The sequence below is a fragment of the Schistocerca americana genome, chromosome 2 (genome assembly GCF_021461395.2).
Source record: "Schistocerca americana isolate TAMUIC-IGC-003095 chromosome 2, iqSchAmer2.1, whole genome shotgun sequence".
In the NCBI taxonomy this organism is placed as follows: domain Eukaryota; kingdom Metazoa; phylum Arthropoda; class Insecta; order Orthoptera; family Acrididae; genus Schistocerca; species Schistocerca americana.
The window spans coordinates 243,526,330-243,543,353 of NC_060120.1; the positions used below are offsets into that span (position 1 = coordinate 243,526,330).

Genomic DNA, 17,024 nt, shown 5'->3' on the forward strand with positions numbered 1-17,024 from the left:
TCATCTGTTACCATGTGAGGGTCGAGTTATGCATTAAGTTTCCATTTCCCTAAATCTTCATTTAAAATGTTGTGGCACACTTTACAATTCAAATTAAGTTCTTCTGATGTCATACACATGGTTACATGATGGTTTTCTTGTAATAATGGACTTGCGTGCTCCACATTTGCATCGATATGTGTTGTAGATGGGCGACCAGCTCTGGGATCATCTTGCACTTAATCTCTGCTTTCACAAAACTTTTTGTACAACTCAAAAACATGACTTCTTAAAAGTGCCTTACATGCATATTCTTGCTTAATCATTGTCCACATTTCACTAGAAGATTTCCTGAGCTCAATGCATAACTTAATGCTCACTCTTTGCTCACAGTCAGCATTCATTGTGTCACCGTAAATAATGCACCAAGAATCCAAACAGTGTTTTGCAAAGCACAGCCCTGCCACCGAGTGAGTTTGTGTGGAAACATGGCCAAGGTCATTTCAGGGATGCACACATACCAGGTACCATAAAAACATTTTTCCTGAATGAGATTTTCACTCTGCGCTGGAGTGAACTTGGGACCTTTTCCTTTCGCGGGCAAGTGCTCTACCAACTGAGCTACCCAAGCACGACTCACACCCCTTCCTCACAACTCTAGTGCTGCCAGTACCTCGCCTCCTACCTTCAAAACTTTACAGAAGCTCTGCTGCGAACCTTGCAGAACTAGCACTCCTGAAAGAAAGGATATTGCGAAGACATGGCTTAGCCACAGCCTGGGGGATGTTTCCAGAATGAGATTTTCACTCTGCAGCAGAGTGTACGCTGATATGAAACTTCCTGGCAGATTAAAACTGTATGCCGGACTGAGACTCGAACTCGGGACCTTTGCCTTTCACGGGCAAGTGCTCTACCAACTGAGCTACCCAAGCACAACTCACACCCCTTCCTCACAACTCTAGTGCTGCCAGTAACTCGCCTCCTACCTTCAAAACTTTACAGAAGCTCTGCTGCGAACCTTGCAGAACTAGCACTCCTGAAAGAAAGGATATTGCGAAGACATGGCTTAGCCACAGCCTGGGGGATGTTTCCAGAATGAGATTTTCACTCTGCAGCAGAGTGTACGCTGATATGAAACTTCCTGGCAGATTAAAACTGTATGCCGGACTGAGACTCGAACTCGGGACCTTTGCCTTTCACGCGCAAGTGCTCTACCAACTGAGCTACCCAAGCACAACTCACACCCCTTCCTCACAACTCTAGTGCTGCCAGTAACTCGCCTCCTACCTTCAAAACTTTACAGAAGCTCTGCTGCGAACCTTGCAGAACTAGCACTCCTGAAAGAAAGGATATTGCGAAGACATGGCTTAGCCACAGCCTGGGGGATGTTTCCAGAATGAGATTTTCACTCTGCAGCAGAGTGTACGCTGATATGAAACTTCCTGGCAGATTAAAACTGTATGCCGGACCGAGACTCGAACTCGGGACCTTTGCCTTTCACGGGCAAGTGCTCTACCAACTGAGCTACCCAAGCACAACTCACACCCCGTCAGGTCCCGAGTTCGAGTCTCGACCCGACACACAGTTTTAATCTGCCAGGAAGTTTCATACCAGTGCACACTCCACTGCAGAGTGAAAAATCTCATTCTGGAAACATCCCCCAGGCTGTGGCTAAGCCATGTCTCCGCAATATCCTTTCTTTCAGGAGTGCTAGTTCTGCAAGGTTCGCAGGAGAGCTTCTGTAAAGTCTGGAAGGTAGGAGACGAGGTACTGGCAGAACTAAACCTGTGAGGATGGGGCGTGAGCCATGCTTGGGTCGCTCAGTTGGTAGAGCACTTGCCCACGAAAGACAAGGGTCCCGAGTTCGAGTCTCAGTCTGGCACACACACACGACCAAACTGTGTGTGTGTGTGTGTGTGTGTGTGTGTGTGTGTGTGTGTGTCATACTGAAATGACGCTAGGTTATGTTCCTGCTTGTATTTTATAAATTCTGTAGGAGGCATTCATTGGGGCTCATATGGTGTTGTGGTCGCAGTCAGTGATCAATGCGTGCAGATGCTTTCCTTGGATGATATTTACAAGATACAGAAAAACAAATGTCACGTGAATATTCCATATTGCGAGTCATTTGCGATGATTTGCCTTGGTAAGGTCAATTGTATCAAAGCACAGCAATAAACAGCCCCTCAAGTCTCTGACAGTTTACTGAAGTAGGCTAGACCAATATACACTGCCGAGGGGTCGAGGGGAAGGGGGGGAGAATTAGAACACCTGGAAAGATGATATTGATCTTGCCTCGATGATGACATATATGGGGGATGGCATATGTGCTGATAATGGTTTCAACGTCAGCCAACAGTTAGCATAGCGGGATTATTACCAGGGCGCCATCCGTGTCTACCCATTAATAAGGAATGCTCAAGGTCAGAAGGCTCAGCATGGTGAAAACATATGAAGCACACAGGCAACCATGCCATGGAGATGCACTCACGGTTCCTACAGCCAAACAAGTGATTTTGAAAGGGGTCAAATTGTGGCCTCCTGAGTGGCAGGATGGTCCTTTTGGAGAATTTCTGCATTAGTTGTGTAACAGTGGTCTAGTGAACATTCCCACAAATGTAGACAAGGTTCTGGATGTCCACACAGCACAGAGTGCCCCCCCCCCCCTCCCAGGATCATCATATTTTAAGAACAGCAGTGGCAGATCATACAAAAAATGAAATGATCATACGGCATTGTTGGCCGGGAGACCCCATGCGAGGTGTTCCACCGCCGGAATTGCAAGTCCTTTTTAGCTGACGCCACTTCGGCGACTTGCAAGTCAATGATGATGAAAGACACACAACATCCAGTCATCACGAGGCTGAGAAAATCCCTGACCCCGCCGGGAATCAAACCCGGGACCCCCTGCGTGGGAAGCAAGAACGCTATCGCAAGACCACGAGCCACGGACGCAGTTCATACAGCTACCACAGCACAGATAAGAGAGCTTGTGAGACTACACATGACAACATGAACTCCTGAAAACTGGTTATTAGCAGTGGGACTATGGTCACATACACGGTTAGCCGGTCTTCCACTCACACCACAGCATCAATGTGCACAGGTTGACTGATGCCATCTGCAGATTACTTTGAAGATGGAATGGCACACTGCCTGCATGCAAGTGGTGTCTGTATATATGACATAGACCCTGTTAATCACTGTCTCATAAAGTGCATTCATCCTGGACAGACTGGCCCCACCATAGGCTTTATGGTCTGTGGTGCATTTAAATGTTACAACATTGGGATTTCTGGAGGTGACACTAACCAGTGTTCGGTATGTGCAGAATTTTGTTAGACTCGTCCTTACAACAGGAAGCAGATGTGTTGTTCCAGAGGGCTAGTGCTCACCCCCACTCTGCCTGTGAAGCTCAGTGTGCTATGCAAAGTACAGCAACTTCCCTGGCCAGCACTATCTCCAATTGAGCAAGTGAGGGATATGATGGTGCGAGATGTGACCCATACGACTCGCCAACCAACAACTCTTACAGAACTATGTGAACATGTCAAGCAGGTGTGGCATAACGTATTCCAGGACAGTATTCACCATCTGCACAATCGACTGGATGCCAGAATCAGTGCTTGCATTGCTGTCAGTGGAGACTACATCACTTACTAATAGGGGGTTGCAGCATGCGTAGATACCTGGTACCTCAGAACTGCTTGTGCTATTGATCTGTAAACGTAATCATTTCAAGTACTCCATATGCACTGTTGCAACAATAAATCTTGAGTGAATTGGAAAGCTTTAAAAGGATGTACCAATTTTTTTTCCAGCAGTGTGCGTGTGTGTGTAATATTTTACATGCTAATTAGAGATACATCCATTTATTATCAAACAACAACAACAACAACAATAATAGTAATAATAATCTACATTGAAATGTTTGACAAGTTGGAAATTTGAGTCAGTCAGGGACAGTATCCATATGATATTGCAGTGTCCGAATTCCAATGCAAAGTTCCTTCAGCAATGCATGCATGTCTGAAAGAGCAAGCACTTCAGTGACTACAGTCATTATGAAAGACATGAAATGTATTTGCAATTACAGATATGGACTACCATCAGCTTATAATGGAATGATGACAATGAAAATTTGTGCCAGTCTGGGATCAAATCCAGATTAGCGATAAGCAGGAAATCTGGATTCGAGTCCCATTGTGGCACAAATTTTCATTGTTGTCATTCCTTTATACAGCTGATGGTAGTCCATATTCACAACTACGAACACATTCTGCGTCAGTATCCATATGGTCAAAGAGGTTAAGGCAACTGCTCATGAGAAGTGGTAAACAAGGCCCTGTGTGGCTAACTGTCACAATTTCCAATCCATCTTTTCCCTTTCCTTTCCCTTCCTACATTTTATGTTTACAAACCCAAAACAATGGTGCTAATAACACCTTTTTCACCTTACTCAAAGTATTACTATATATGATCAAATGGAGAACATCCTAAAGCAACACTGAGCTATAATCCCATAATTGAGAAAAATAATGAAATCTGATTTGATATACCTGCATGCCGATGGAAGATGGCAGAACAGTCCTAAGTTAATGAGTAAACTTTGATTAATAATAGTTAACTTCTACCCACGTACTATAGCTGAAACTACACAACCAAACATGAGATTGAAAGCACATTATATTTAATTTACAATACCACTTCATTTTTGTCTGAATTGTCTCTAAAAATATATAATTATCATACAGGGCATTAACGAGCATATTGTGAGATAGTATACTCACGGATTTGTATAGCAAGTCCTGTACACACAAACAGGGTTGTTGATCCTTCACCTGTGACACCATAGGCAATCAAACTAATGACGACCACTATCATTCCCACGAACACAACTCCAATCCAAGGCGCAAGCAGTTGACGCACTTGCTGCAACAGAATTGTTAAAAAATGCAAGTATTATTATTACAAATAATATTTAGAAGAAGACTGAAGAAAGCTATTGTAAGATCCTGTTTTTACACTTTTCAGCGGAAAGACCCAAAAAAGTGAAAAATGCAGGAAAGTGTAAAATACTGGGAGGCATAGGAAACACAACAAGCAAAAATGAATAAATTACTATTACTGCCATTCTGTTTATGTTGTTAAATTTTGGCTAGTAAAAAAATCTGAAATAATTAATTGATTTTGTTTCTTCTTAACAGCACGTAGCTCAACTTCTCTCTTCACGGTAAACAAAGCATCAACCACAAAGGCAGTGGCCAAGTGATGATACACGCACAAACATGCATGCATGCATATTTCCCTCTTCATTCTGATCATGTCTGGTAGTGTAAATAAAACATGGAAGCAAAAATTTTTCGTGAAACCACATTAGAAATATATTTGTGTTATAATGTAAGAAATATTATTGATAATCATTATAAAATTACAGTAATTAAAACTAGAAACACAATATGGGTAAAACACTTAAGTTGGCAATCTTCGTAAAGAGAGAACAATAAGCATGAAATGACAGCTTGTTGCTAATGAGGTGGTCACTCGGCTCAGGGGCATCCTGAGTGAGAAAGAGGGTGGAAATTGTTGTCTTGTTATGAAGCATCTTGAGGACGAATGTTTATGTCTGACGTCAGGTCGTACCAACCAGAGGACTGCGCACTTAGTACGAATTAAATATTTGATGTGGAAGTAAAAACAATTTGTGAAAGCCCATTATGGAGACAGCTATCTTCAAAAGTGGTGTTTATTTGTGTAAATGACTGTAAATTAAATTAAAGCTGTTGCAGTACAACACAATTAGCAGAAGGAAGGTTGTTGCTGGATATTGCTAAGGCAGGGACTCATCATACCTTCCCATCCTTCCAAAAACTTATTTATACTGTGTCTGCTCACAAGCGTAAGTTCAATGAGTCTCAGCCACGGACAGTTCTTCCATTGTTGCCACAGTTCCTTGTTGTTTCTCGGTCGGGCGACAGTCAAGACTTCTCCACAGTCAACCCTTTCATTATTCAGAAAGGTGTCGACGCAATTGCAGGGCCTGTAAAGTCTTGTTCCCGTTTACGAAATGGCACCTTGTTGTTAGAAAAAGTCAGTGCCCTCCAGGCACAAAAATTGCTGCGTGCTTCACTGTTACACACCTTCCGTGTCCGGATGGAAGTGCACCACACTTTAAATTCATTATGTGGGGTCGTTTATACACTCTCCCTCGACGGATTGTCAGACGAGGAAATTCAAAACTACCTGTCCGACCAGGGCGTAACGGCTGTTCATCGAGTCATGAAAAGGGTTGACAAGGATTTGGTTCCAACCCGTACTGTCTTCTTGACATTTGACAGAGTTCATCTTCCATCGAACATAAAAGCGAGCTATGAGATAATTTCCATTTGCCCTTACATCCCAAACCCTACGTGTTGCTATCGGTGTCAGTGGTTCAATCATACCAGCCAGTCCTGTTCCAATCTGGCCAAATGCGTTACGTGTGGCAAGGATGCCCATGAGGGTGCTTGTCCACCTCCATCCCCTCGATGCATCAACTGTATGGGTGACCATGCTGCTTCCTCTCGAGATTGCCCCATTTTTAAAGACGAATGGCTCATTCAAGAAATCAGAGTGAAGGAAAAGGTGTCGACCTTTGCTGCTCAAAAGTTATTCATCAGTCAAAAGCTCACTGTGCCTCACGCAGGTAACTACAGCACTGTCCTTGCCTCTCCACGACCAACAAAGGAGGCAGCCACGCAGACTTGTGATCTCACCTTTAGTGCCACGGTTGTCAAATCGGACAGCGCAAAGATCGCCCGTTCTACGTCCCCACTCTCACCTGCTCACTTTACGGCTCACCCTTCATCAGGTTCTGCTAAATCTCAAGCCCCAAAGTCAGACATCCAGGCATCCAAAAAAGAGCCTACTCGTGAAGATTTTTTACGTACCACAACTTCACAACCATCGGTTCCTCCTTCATCTCAATGTTCTGTTTCCAAAAAGGCTAATAAGAAACCCAGTTCCTCTCCTTCTCCACCACGGCGCGTGTCATCTACAGCACCGCCTGGTGGTAACCGCCCTCGGCTGTCTTCTGTGTCGCCGAGGTGCACTGCTGGCGGCCGATCAACCGGCCGATTGCTGGTGGCAGGAGCTGCTCCCGAACAACCTATGGATCAGAATCTTCTGCCTTCGGCTGAATGCCGTTCAACGCTGTCGGTCGCAAGCTCTGAGCAGTCATTGAGTTGAGGGCAACCTTGGTCACATTCTTCCATTTTCTGTCCACCCTATGTCCATTATCCATTGGAATATCCATTGCATTCGAGCCAATCGGGATTAATTGTTGATCCTCTTACGATCCTACTTGCCGGTCATCTTCTGTCTTCAGGAAACAAAACTGCGTCCCCAATACCGCTTTGTTTTCCCCCATTTTCAGTCAGTCCGATTTGATCTCCCCTCTGTTGAAGGCACTCCAGCATATGGAGGACTCATGATTCTTCTCCATGATACTCTCCATTATCACCCAATCCCCTTAAACACTTCCTTCCAAGCTGTCTCTGTCCGTCTTTCCCTTTTTGGATACACCTTCTCTCTTTGTACCGTCTACATTCCATCGTCCACACCAATGGCACGAGCTGATCTCCTTCATCTTCTTGGTCAGCTTCCACCCCCCCTATTTGCTGGTTGGGGACTCCAATATCCACCACCCGCTTTGGGGATCTCCGCATCCTTGTCCACGTGGCTCACTATTGATAGACGTCTTCCACCAAGTGGGTCTTGTTTGCCTCAACACTGGGGACCCTACGTTTTTGTCTGCCTCCATGACAAATTTCTCTCATTTGGACCTTTCGGTCGGAACTGTTCCGCTAGCTCAGCGCTTCGAATGGTTCGCTCTTGCTGATACACACTCGAGTGACCACTTTCCATGTGTCCTTCGATTGCAACCACAACTGCCATATATGCGCCCGAGACGCTGGAAGTTTGCCCAAGCCGATTGGACACTTTTTTCGTCTCTAGCAACATTCGATGACCGTCACTTTCCCAGCGTCGACGATGAGGTCACACATATTACCGACGTTATTCTTACAGCTGCGGAACGTTCAATACCACGCACCTACGAATTGCCCTGGCGCCCCCCAGTTCCTTGGTGGAACGAGGCGTGCCGTGACGCAATACGTGAGCGGCGACGTGCTCTTCGCGTTTTCCGCCACCATCCTACTTTGGCCAACTGTATACACTATAACCAGTTCCGTGCACGATGCCGTCGCGTCATCCGCGATAGCAAGAAGGCAAGCTGGGACATCTTTACTAGCTCCTTTAACACCTTCACTCCCTCCTCGGAAGTTTGGAGTCGGATTCGGTGGTTATCTGCAGCACCTAGTTTCTCCCCGGTCTCTGGGCTCACTGTCGCACATGATACATTAGTGGACACCGTCACAATTTCTAACTCATTGGGTCAACACTTTGCTGAGATTTTGAGCTCTTCAAATTACCCGCCAGTGTTTCTCCCGAAGAAACATGCAGTGAAAGTGCAACCTCTTGCCCCCTCTCTCAAAATCGCAAAAGCTACAATGATGCTTTCTCCATGCAGGAACTCCAATATGCGCTCTCTTCTTCTCGCTCTTCCGTCCCAGGACCAGATGGTATCCACATCCAAATGATGCTTCATTTATCATACCATAGTCTGCGTTACCTCCTTCACCTTTATAATCGAATTTGGACTGACAGTACTTTTCCCAGACGATGGCGGGAAGCTATCGTCGTTCCTGTTCTGAAACCTGGAAAGGACAAACATCTCCCCTCTAGCTATCGCCCCATTTCTCTCACGAGTAGTGTATGTAAGGTTTTGGAGCGTATGGTGAATTGCCGTTTAGCCTGGTGGCTGCAGTCCCGCAGTCTTTTAACAACTGCCCAATGTGGTTTCTGAAAGCATCGTTCTGCAGATGACCTTCTTGTTGCTCTCTCCACTTATATCATGAACAATTTTCTCTGGAAATGCCAAACAGTAGCGATATTTTTTGATCTGGAGAGAGCATACGATACCTGTTGGAGAACAGGCATCCTCTGCACACTGTTCTCTTGAGGCTTTCGAGGTCGGCTGCCACTTTTTCTTCGTGAATTTATGGCAGATCACACATTTAAAGTGCGGGTGAACACTACTCTCTCCCATACCCTCTCCCAAGAAAACGGGGTACCCCAGGGCTCCATGCTAAGTGTTGTACTGTTTGCCATTGCCATAAATCCAATTATGGATTGTCTTCTTCCTGATGTCTCGGGCTCCCTCTTTCTGGACGATTTTGCAATCTACTACAGCTCTCAACAGACCAGCCTTCTTGAACGACGTCTTCAAGGATGTCTCGATCACCTCCACTCTTGGAGCATCGAAACCGGCTTCCGCTTTTCTCCCCGTAAGAACGTTTCTGTTAATTTTTGGCATCGTACGGAGTTTCTTCCGCCTTCCTTACATCGAGGCCCTGTCAACCTTCCGTTCACAGACGTCGCTAAATTCTTGGGTCTTATGTTTGACAGAAAGCTTTGCTAGTGCTCTCACATCTCCTATCTTTCGGCTCGCTGTCTGTGATATCTCAACACCCTCCGTGTCCTGAATGGCACCTCCTGGGGAGTGGACCGAGTGGTCCTTCTCCACCTCTGTCGCGCCTTAGTGCACTCGAAATTGGACTATGGAAGCATAGTTTACTCCTCTGCTCGACCGTCTATTCTTCGGCGTCTCGATTCTATCCACCACCGTGGATTACGTTTAGTGTCTGGAGCTTTTTACACCAGCCCTGTGGAAAGCCTTTATGCTGAGACTGCTGAACCTCCGCTGTCCAATCGGCGAGCTGTCCTTCTGAGTCGTTATGCTAGCCATCTGTCTTCCATGCCTGCAAATCCGGCCCATGACATTTTTTTCGACGACTCCTTGGATTTAGGGTATGCTGGCCGCCCTCCTCCCTACTATCGTTGGGAGTCTGCTTCCGTCAACTGCTCCATTCTCTTTCCTTCCACTTGCCTAAAACTTTCTTGACAACTTGGGGTACAGCACCGCCTTGGCTCCGGCCCCGGACCTGCCTGCTCCGTGCCCTTTGTATGTTTCCCAAGGATGGTACCCCTTCTCTTGTTTATCGTCCAGCATTTGCTGCTCTCTGCGCACAAATGAAGGATGCCACATTTATTTACACTGATGGCTCAAAAACATCGTTTGGTGTTCGGAGTACCTATATTGTTGGCGACACCCCACATCGATTTCGGCTTTCTGACCAGTGTTCGGTTTATACTGCGGAGCTTTACACTGTTCTCCAGACTGTCCAATACATCCGTTGCCATCAGCGGATCAGTATGTTATCTGCTCAGACTCTCTCAGCTCTCTCCTCAGTCTCCAAGCTTTCTACCCTGACCACCCTCTGGTCCACCAGATTCAGGACTGCCTCCACTTGCTCCACTTGGGGGGGCGTCTCTGTGGCGTTCCTCTGGATCCCAGGACATGTTGGTATCTGTGGAAATGAGGTGGCCGATATAGCGGCCATGGCTGCAGTCTCTCTTCTTTGGCCAGCTATTCACATGATTCCCTTCGCCGATCTACAGAGTGTTTTACGTCATCGTGTTGCTCTTTTATGGGACGCCCATTGGCCAACACTTCCCACTTCGGGACGTGAAAGCACTTCCCTGTACTTGGACCTCTTCCTCCCGACCTCGTCGTCGGGAGGAGGTAATTTTAACTAGACTCCGCATAGGGCACTGTCTTTTTAGCCATCGACATCTTTTAAGTGGCGATCCTCCCCCACTCTGTTTCCAGTGCTCTCAGCTGTGGACGGTGAGACACCTTTTACTTGAGTGCCCCTATTTTACTCCGTTACATGCCCGTCTACAGCTGTCGTCTGATACATCTTCCATTTTAGCAGATGAGACGTGATCAGCCGATCGCGTTCTCGTGTTCGTGCCAGTGAGATGACATCAGTAATTTGAAGCTGTTTTTGGGGACAAACAACCCCCCTTCTTTCGTGTTTTTAAGCTTTCCTTCTGTTTTTGGTTTCCCCACTTTTTTGAGTTTTGTTCCCATTGCTGCTGGCAAGCATAAATTAGAACATAAGTGGTTAAAAAAAGGGCATTCCATCAGGAAATGGCGAACCATCAAAGGTTGAGGACAGTGGGAACGAAGTGGTGGGGGATCACCACTTAACTAATGGCGATGGCTATAAAGACAGTGCCGAATACGCATTCTGGCTAAAATGATCCCCTCATGGCGAGAGGGCTGAGAGGAGGTCAACCAAGCTGCTGGGAGAGGTTTAATTCTCCGGTGGCTGTTCCTATGAAGGGAAGAAAAGTGGTGATGCTAAAGTGACAGACTGAATCACAGAGCTCATCGGAGGGAATGGAAGAACTAGCAGGCAGAGGTAGGAGAACTGCAGCCTTGGCAGCAGTGTCAATGGCCTTGTTTCCTTTCAGACCAATGTGACCATGGACCCATATAAACATCACAGTGGCTCCATCAAGAGTGAGCAAGTGAAAGATTTCCTGGATCCATTGCACTCAGGGGTGGACGGCGTACAGCACACAGAGGCTCTGAAGGACGCTGAGAGAGTCAGAGCAAATGACACAATTGAAAATCCTGTCTTACTGGATGTAGTGCATGGCCTGATACAGGGCAAATAGTTCCGCTGTAAAAACTGAGCAGTGTTCTGGAAGTCAATAACGAAAATCATCAGTGCCAGTGATGGAGGCACACCCGACACCGTGGTCAGTCCGAGAGCCATCAGTGTACGCAAAGGTACTGTCGCGAAGTCCCATACTATGTTCGAGAAACTTACAACGATAGAGTGAGTCTGGAGTAGAGTCCTTATGAAGTGAATGAAGTCCAAGGTGAACATGGGCCGTCGCACAATGCCAAGGTGGTAAAGGTTTCACACCCTTCGGGAAAGTGGCAGGTAGCGTGAAGTTCAGCTGTCGGAGCAATAGCTAAAAGCAAACTCCAGGAGGTAACAGAGAATAGGGATGCACCCCATACTGGCTGTCAAAGGAGTCATCGTAGAAGTAGGTACAGGATGTTGGCCAGGCATGGCAGATAAACTGTATGCATATTTGCTGAGGAGAACATTACTTCAGTAAGACAGCAGTAGTCCAGAAGCTTCTGCATACAGACTGTCAACCGGACTAGTGTAATAGGTGCCAGTGGCCAAATGGATGCCACAATGATGGTTTGCATTGAGATGGGGTAAAATGGATGGATGTGCAGATGCATAAATGAAACACCCATAGGCTAGTTTTGAACGGACAAGAGATAGGTACAAATGGAGTAGGGTGATTCAGTCTGCTCCCTTGGAAGTACCACTGAGGACACATAGGACAGGTGGTAGACTTTGGTTTATTGGTAAAATACTCGGGTAGTCCAACCAGTCTACAAAGAAGATTGCTTACAAATCACTCATGCAACTGGTTCTAGAGCAGTGCTCAAGTGTGTAGGACTTGCACCAAATAGGACTAATAGGGGATACTGAATTTATACAGAGAAGGGCAGCACAAATGATCGCAGATTTGTTTGACCCATGGGACAGAGTTACACTGATGCTGAAGAAACTGAACTGGCAGACTCTTGAAGATAGACGTAAACTGCCCCGAGAAAGCCTATTATAAAAGTTCCAAGAACCAGCTTTAAATGACGACTCCAGGAATATACCACAATTCCCTAGGTATTGCTAATGTGGGAATCGTGAAGATAAGATTAGAATAATTACTGCACACACAGAGGCATTTATAAAATCAATCTTGCCATGCTCCATTCTTGAACGTAGTGTGAAGAAATCCTAATAACTAGTGTAACAGGATGTATCCTGTGCCATGCACTTCACAGTGGTTTGCAGAGTACGGATATAGATGGACATTTAGATTTAGAATCACAATAACTGGTAACTAGCCATATTATACAGAACCAACCCATTTCCTAAAGTACATAAACCACCCTCCCACACTTATACTTCTGATTACTTCTAACCTTAAGGTACAGACATTAGTATGATTTCAGGAATGGTGTGCTTGCAGTTGTTGCAGAGTTGTTTTCATTTTATGTCCGAGGTGAAAGGAGTGATACTTATCAACTTAACAGCAGCCTATGGCATTGTCAGTCACCAGCTGCTACTAGTTAAGATCTACAATCTAACTAAGGATTTTAACCTATGCAGCGTTCCACTGGTTCTTTACTATGATATTGGCAGGCAAAGTAAAGTCTGATTGGGAGCTAAGACTTTGTCTTATCCAACCTTGCTCACCTTAGTTATTTCTGTACACTTGGCAACCTCTTCTGATTAAACCTCATTTCACAAAGTGCTGCAGTTGCTGCTGCAAGTTAAGACCACAAATATAACATACAATTCGAAATAAATGCATTACTTCTGATAAACAACTCTTGTTTACAATGACTACATGATACAAAAGTGCTTCATCATTCAGAACATCACAATTAAAAAATTCCCCATGAAATCACAGGCATTCGCATATCTCCCTTCCTCCATGGCTTGCACCATATCTCCAAGGCAGGACTCGACAACACAGAATGAACTGCCTGACCAGCAGGTTCCGCGAACATGGTATGATGTTTATCATTGTTCAAGCTTGCAGATATGCTGTGTTCATCCATTTCATAATGTGTGTATGAATAAAATGTACATCCAAACAGTAGATTATCAAATTACTTACAAAAATAAACTTTTTAGCCAATAATCATTTGTCGATTCGAAAAATGCTTGTGCAATGCATCAATTCACCAAAGTGATATGTTATAGCACAGGTTCCTCCCTGTAGGTGAGTGATGTTGTCACCACAATAAATAATCAAAGTCCAGAACTATCAACTACAAGCATCAATACTTTGTGTGTATTTGATGTACAACTGTAGCTGTACTTATATCCCATTTGTAATAAATATATTTATTGAAGTTTGTTAGATGTGGTATGTTCCACAACGAATTGTCAACCATCAGTTATCAGCATGCATTTGCTCAACTGTTATTTGATTAAATTTCCTAGCCTTTCTACCAGGTAATCATTCTTTTACTATGGATATGGGACATCGGATAACAAATGTTTGTTACTCCTGTTTCATATAATCAAATATATTTCTTCCAGTAATCAAGCTTTTCTATCCATGCTCATAAAATTTTCAGAAATCATTGGAGATTTGCTACACTTCGGGCATGCCTGAAAATACAGGTTTTAATAAATGGATATAAGATGGGTTCCATGATGGAGACTATTGAATGTGGTAAAGAGGAATGAAACCCAAGGTACTCCAGGAGGAGGAGAAAGAAAGTCAAAGAAAGACTAAGCGTGTTAGGAGCTAAGAGAGGAAGAAAACAGACCCCAAAGACTGCTCCAGGATTTTGTCCCCTTACAGCTTCACTGAGGAGCTGGAGGATTAAGTTGTTCAGCATACCCTACAGAATGAACTTCCCCGTTTCACTGATACAGGCCCTGAGAAAATTTGCACCAACAGCTTACTGTTCATGCCAAGTGGAGAGGGTAGCAACATGACACAGTACTTACCTTTGTCTTTGTAAATTCCACATTCAAATTAAAATAATTCCATGGGTTAAAATAACCCAAAGCTCCCATAGAAAATTTTTATAAATGGTGTTACTTATCATTTCCAATAAAAAAAAATGAAAAAGCAGAGAGTCATCTAGGAGAAGTATATGAGATGCTACAAAACTCGCAAGAGTTATACTGGGATATAGCCCTGTGTAGTTCTTATAGGGAACACCACATTCATTGTCATGAGGTCAGTTTCCTCATCAAAAACCTTCAGCATTCATAAACTGTCACTGACCCACAGGAGTTGCATGTTTTAAAAATGTGACAAGCATTTGTTGTCAGACATTCTATAATCAGTTACTTATGTTTCCGATCCTGAAGGATAACATACAAAACTCAGACACTTGCCTTTTTATTATGTGATCTTTAAATCAGTGTATGAAACAGATTAACAAACACAGGTAAAGTCATCTACTTTGCTGTTTTGGAGGAACCACAAAACTAATGGTATCAATATCCATCATTTTGATTTGCAGCTCCTTGTATTGGCAGTGTATGCAGTTAAAATTGTTGTATGTGAGGTCCGCCAGTTATGCAAAACACCGTTTTTCTTAGTACCCAAACATGTTTTGGCACCACTGTGCCATCATCAGTGGGTTTTCGTTTTTATTTACTCTGCAATGTGAACATTTTTGTTAAATGATTATGAAATTATGTGCATTTTTAGTTCAAACAACAGATTGTTTCTTTTTGTAAATACTTTTACATTTGGTGTGCACGAATTTCTGGATCACTTGTGTGTTAATTACTACAGGTAGCTTGTCATCTGCAACCAAACGATGTTGGTTAGAAAGTTTTTTGCTGAGAGTTAACCTATCTTCTAGAATGTAATTGCAGAATAAATAAAAACAAAAACCCACTGATGATGGCACAGTGGTGCTGAAACATGTTTGAGTACTGAGAAAAACCGTGTTTTGCATAACTGGCAGACCTCACATCCAGTAATGGTACCAACTTATGTAGTAACTCTAAAGATGCACCTCTTTCCACAGAAAGATTATCTTTAAACATTCTTTTAATATTCCACAGTGATAGTTTCCCTATTTATGTATCCTCCTTTTTCTCTCAGTTATAGGTCATCCTTTTCCTCTGTGTTCACATATCTTATCAAACACACCATACACACTTACAGGTTAGGGTACAATTTATGTTAATGATCACCTTTCTATCTGCCCATTTCATATATGTACTAACTGAGAAAACAAGCATTGCCCGAATATTCAGTTTGCCAATTTTTTGTTAGAAACAAAAACAAAAAAATGAACTGTGTTTGTAGTGTAGTACTGAAAAAATTTCGTTTCCGTGTATTCAAGAAAAGACCTTTGAAATTATAAAACAGTTGTACAAAGATATATGCTTGATGTACAAAAGTACAAGTACAGTGTTCAAATTTAGAAACGTAGTATGCAAAACACAAATTCAACATCCAGCTCCGCTTAGAAAAAGAAATATCTAATCTAAGTTGCTCAGTCTATTTGCTGGCTAAAGTTTGTTAATTTCTGTTGTTTGCCATGTACTAATGTAAAACCCTGGTAATTGTAAAAGAACTTTTCTTATGAGACTGTCTTTTGATCATCATAAAACTCTCATACACTACCTTTACTATTCCAGTATGACATGACTGTCAGTAATGCCACTTAAACTATTTTGAACACCATTCCTCGTATTAACAACGTGGCCATATTGCCTGACATATTCAGTAATAAGGTAATAAAACAAGAAGCACACATAAATACAATTCACACCAGGTTACAGAAGAGAGACATTGTGTTAGTAATGCTCCAGGATGTTTCTAGACCAAGCAGTATACCCTCCTAAATTTTTTGCAGCAGCAGACAAAATAACTGATTTCTGAACAGTTTTTCTAACATTACACAGTGACACAAATTCATCTTAACACTATTCTTCCCCTCCAACAATAAACAAATAATTTGTAGATAATATCATTACCTCAGGTACGTAAATAAGAGTAAACAAAATTGTAAGATTTTAACCAACATTGTAAACTAAATAAAAGTGCTTCCAGTACAGATACTGGTTTTTGAGAGGCAAATCTCATCAGAAATGCCCTGTGGTGTCCTCAACGTAAAATAACTGAACTTCCTCTGGGATTTGGGCAATAGAAACATCTTAAATCTAGGCTACTACAAAAAGGTGACAAAAGTCATGGAATATCGATATGAACATATCTGGTTGTCAGTAGTATCATGTACACAAGGTATAAAAGGGCAGTGCATTGGCAGAACTGTAATTTCTACTGAGGCCATTCTTGTGAAAAGGATTCTGCCTTTGGATGAAGAATGGTATTTGGAGCTAGATGCATGGTTTTGTAAACCCTCATCTCAGTTTAGTAAACGCCTTTTCATTACTGCTGTGGAAGCCGAGTTGCCACTGTTGTTATGATAGGCCGAGGTTTTGAGTTCGTGAAACAGCTCGTAGTGCAGTACACCACTAAGTCAATTTCTCCCTGCCACTATTACACAGCTA

The 17,024-nt window shown here is 43.6% G+C and overlaps 1 protein-coding gene and 1 non-coding gene across 2 annotated transcripts in view; both read right to left on the bottom strand.

Annotated features, from left to right (window-relative positions):
* LOC124595742 overlaps window positions 1-17,024 on the bottom strand; it is a 152,690-nt gene that overhangs the window by 14,628 nt on the left and 121,038 nt on the right. Inside the window, exon 5 of the mRNA XM_047134618.1 lies at window positions 4,770-4,911. Coding sequence (XP_046990574.1) covers window positions 4,770-4,911 — 142 coding nt within the window. The remainder of the gene's footprint in view (window positions 1-4,769; window positions 4,912-17,024) is intronic.
* On the bottom strand, window positions 1,440-1,514 carry Trnas-uga. The gene has a single exon. It is a non-coding gene; the product is annotated as a tRNA-Ser (tRNA).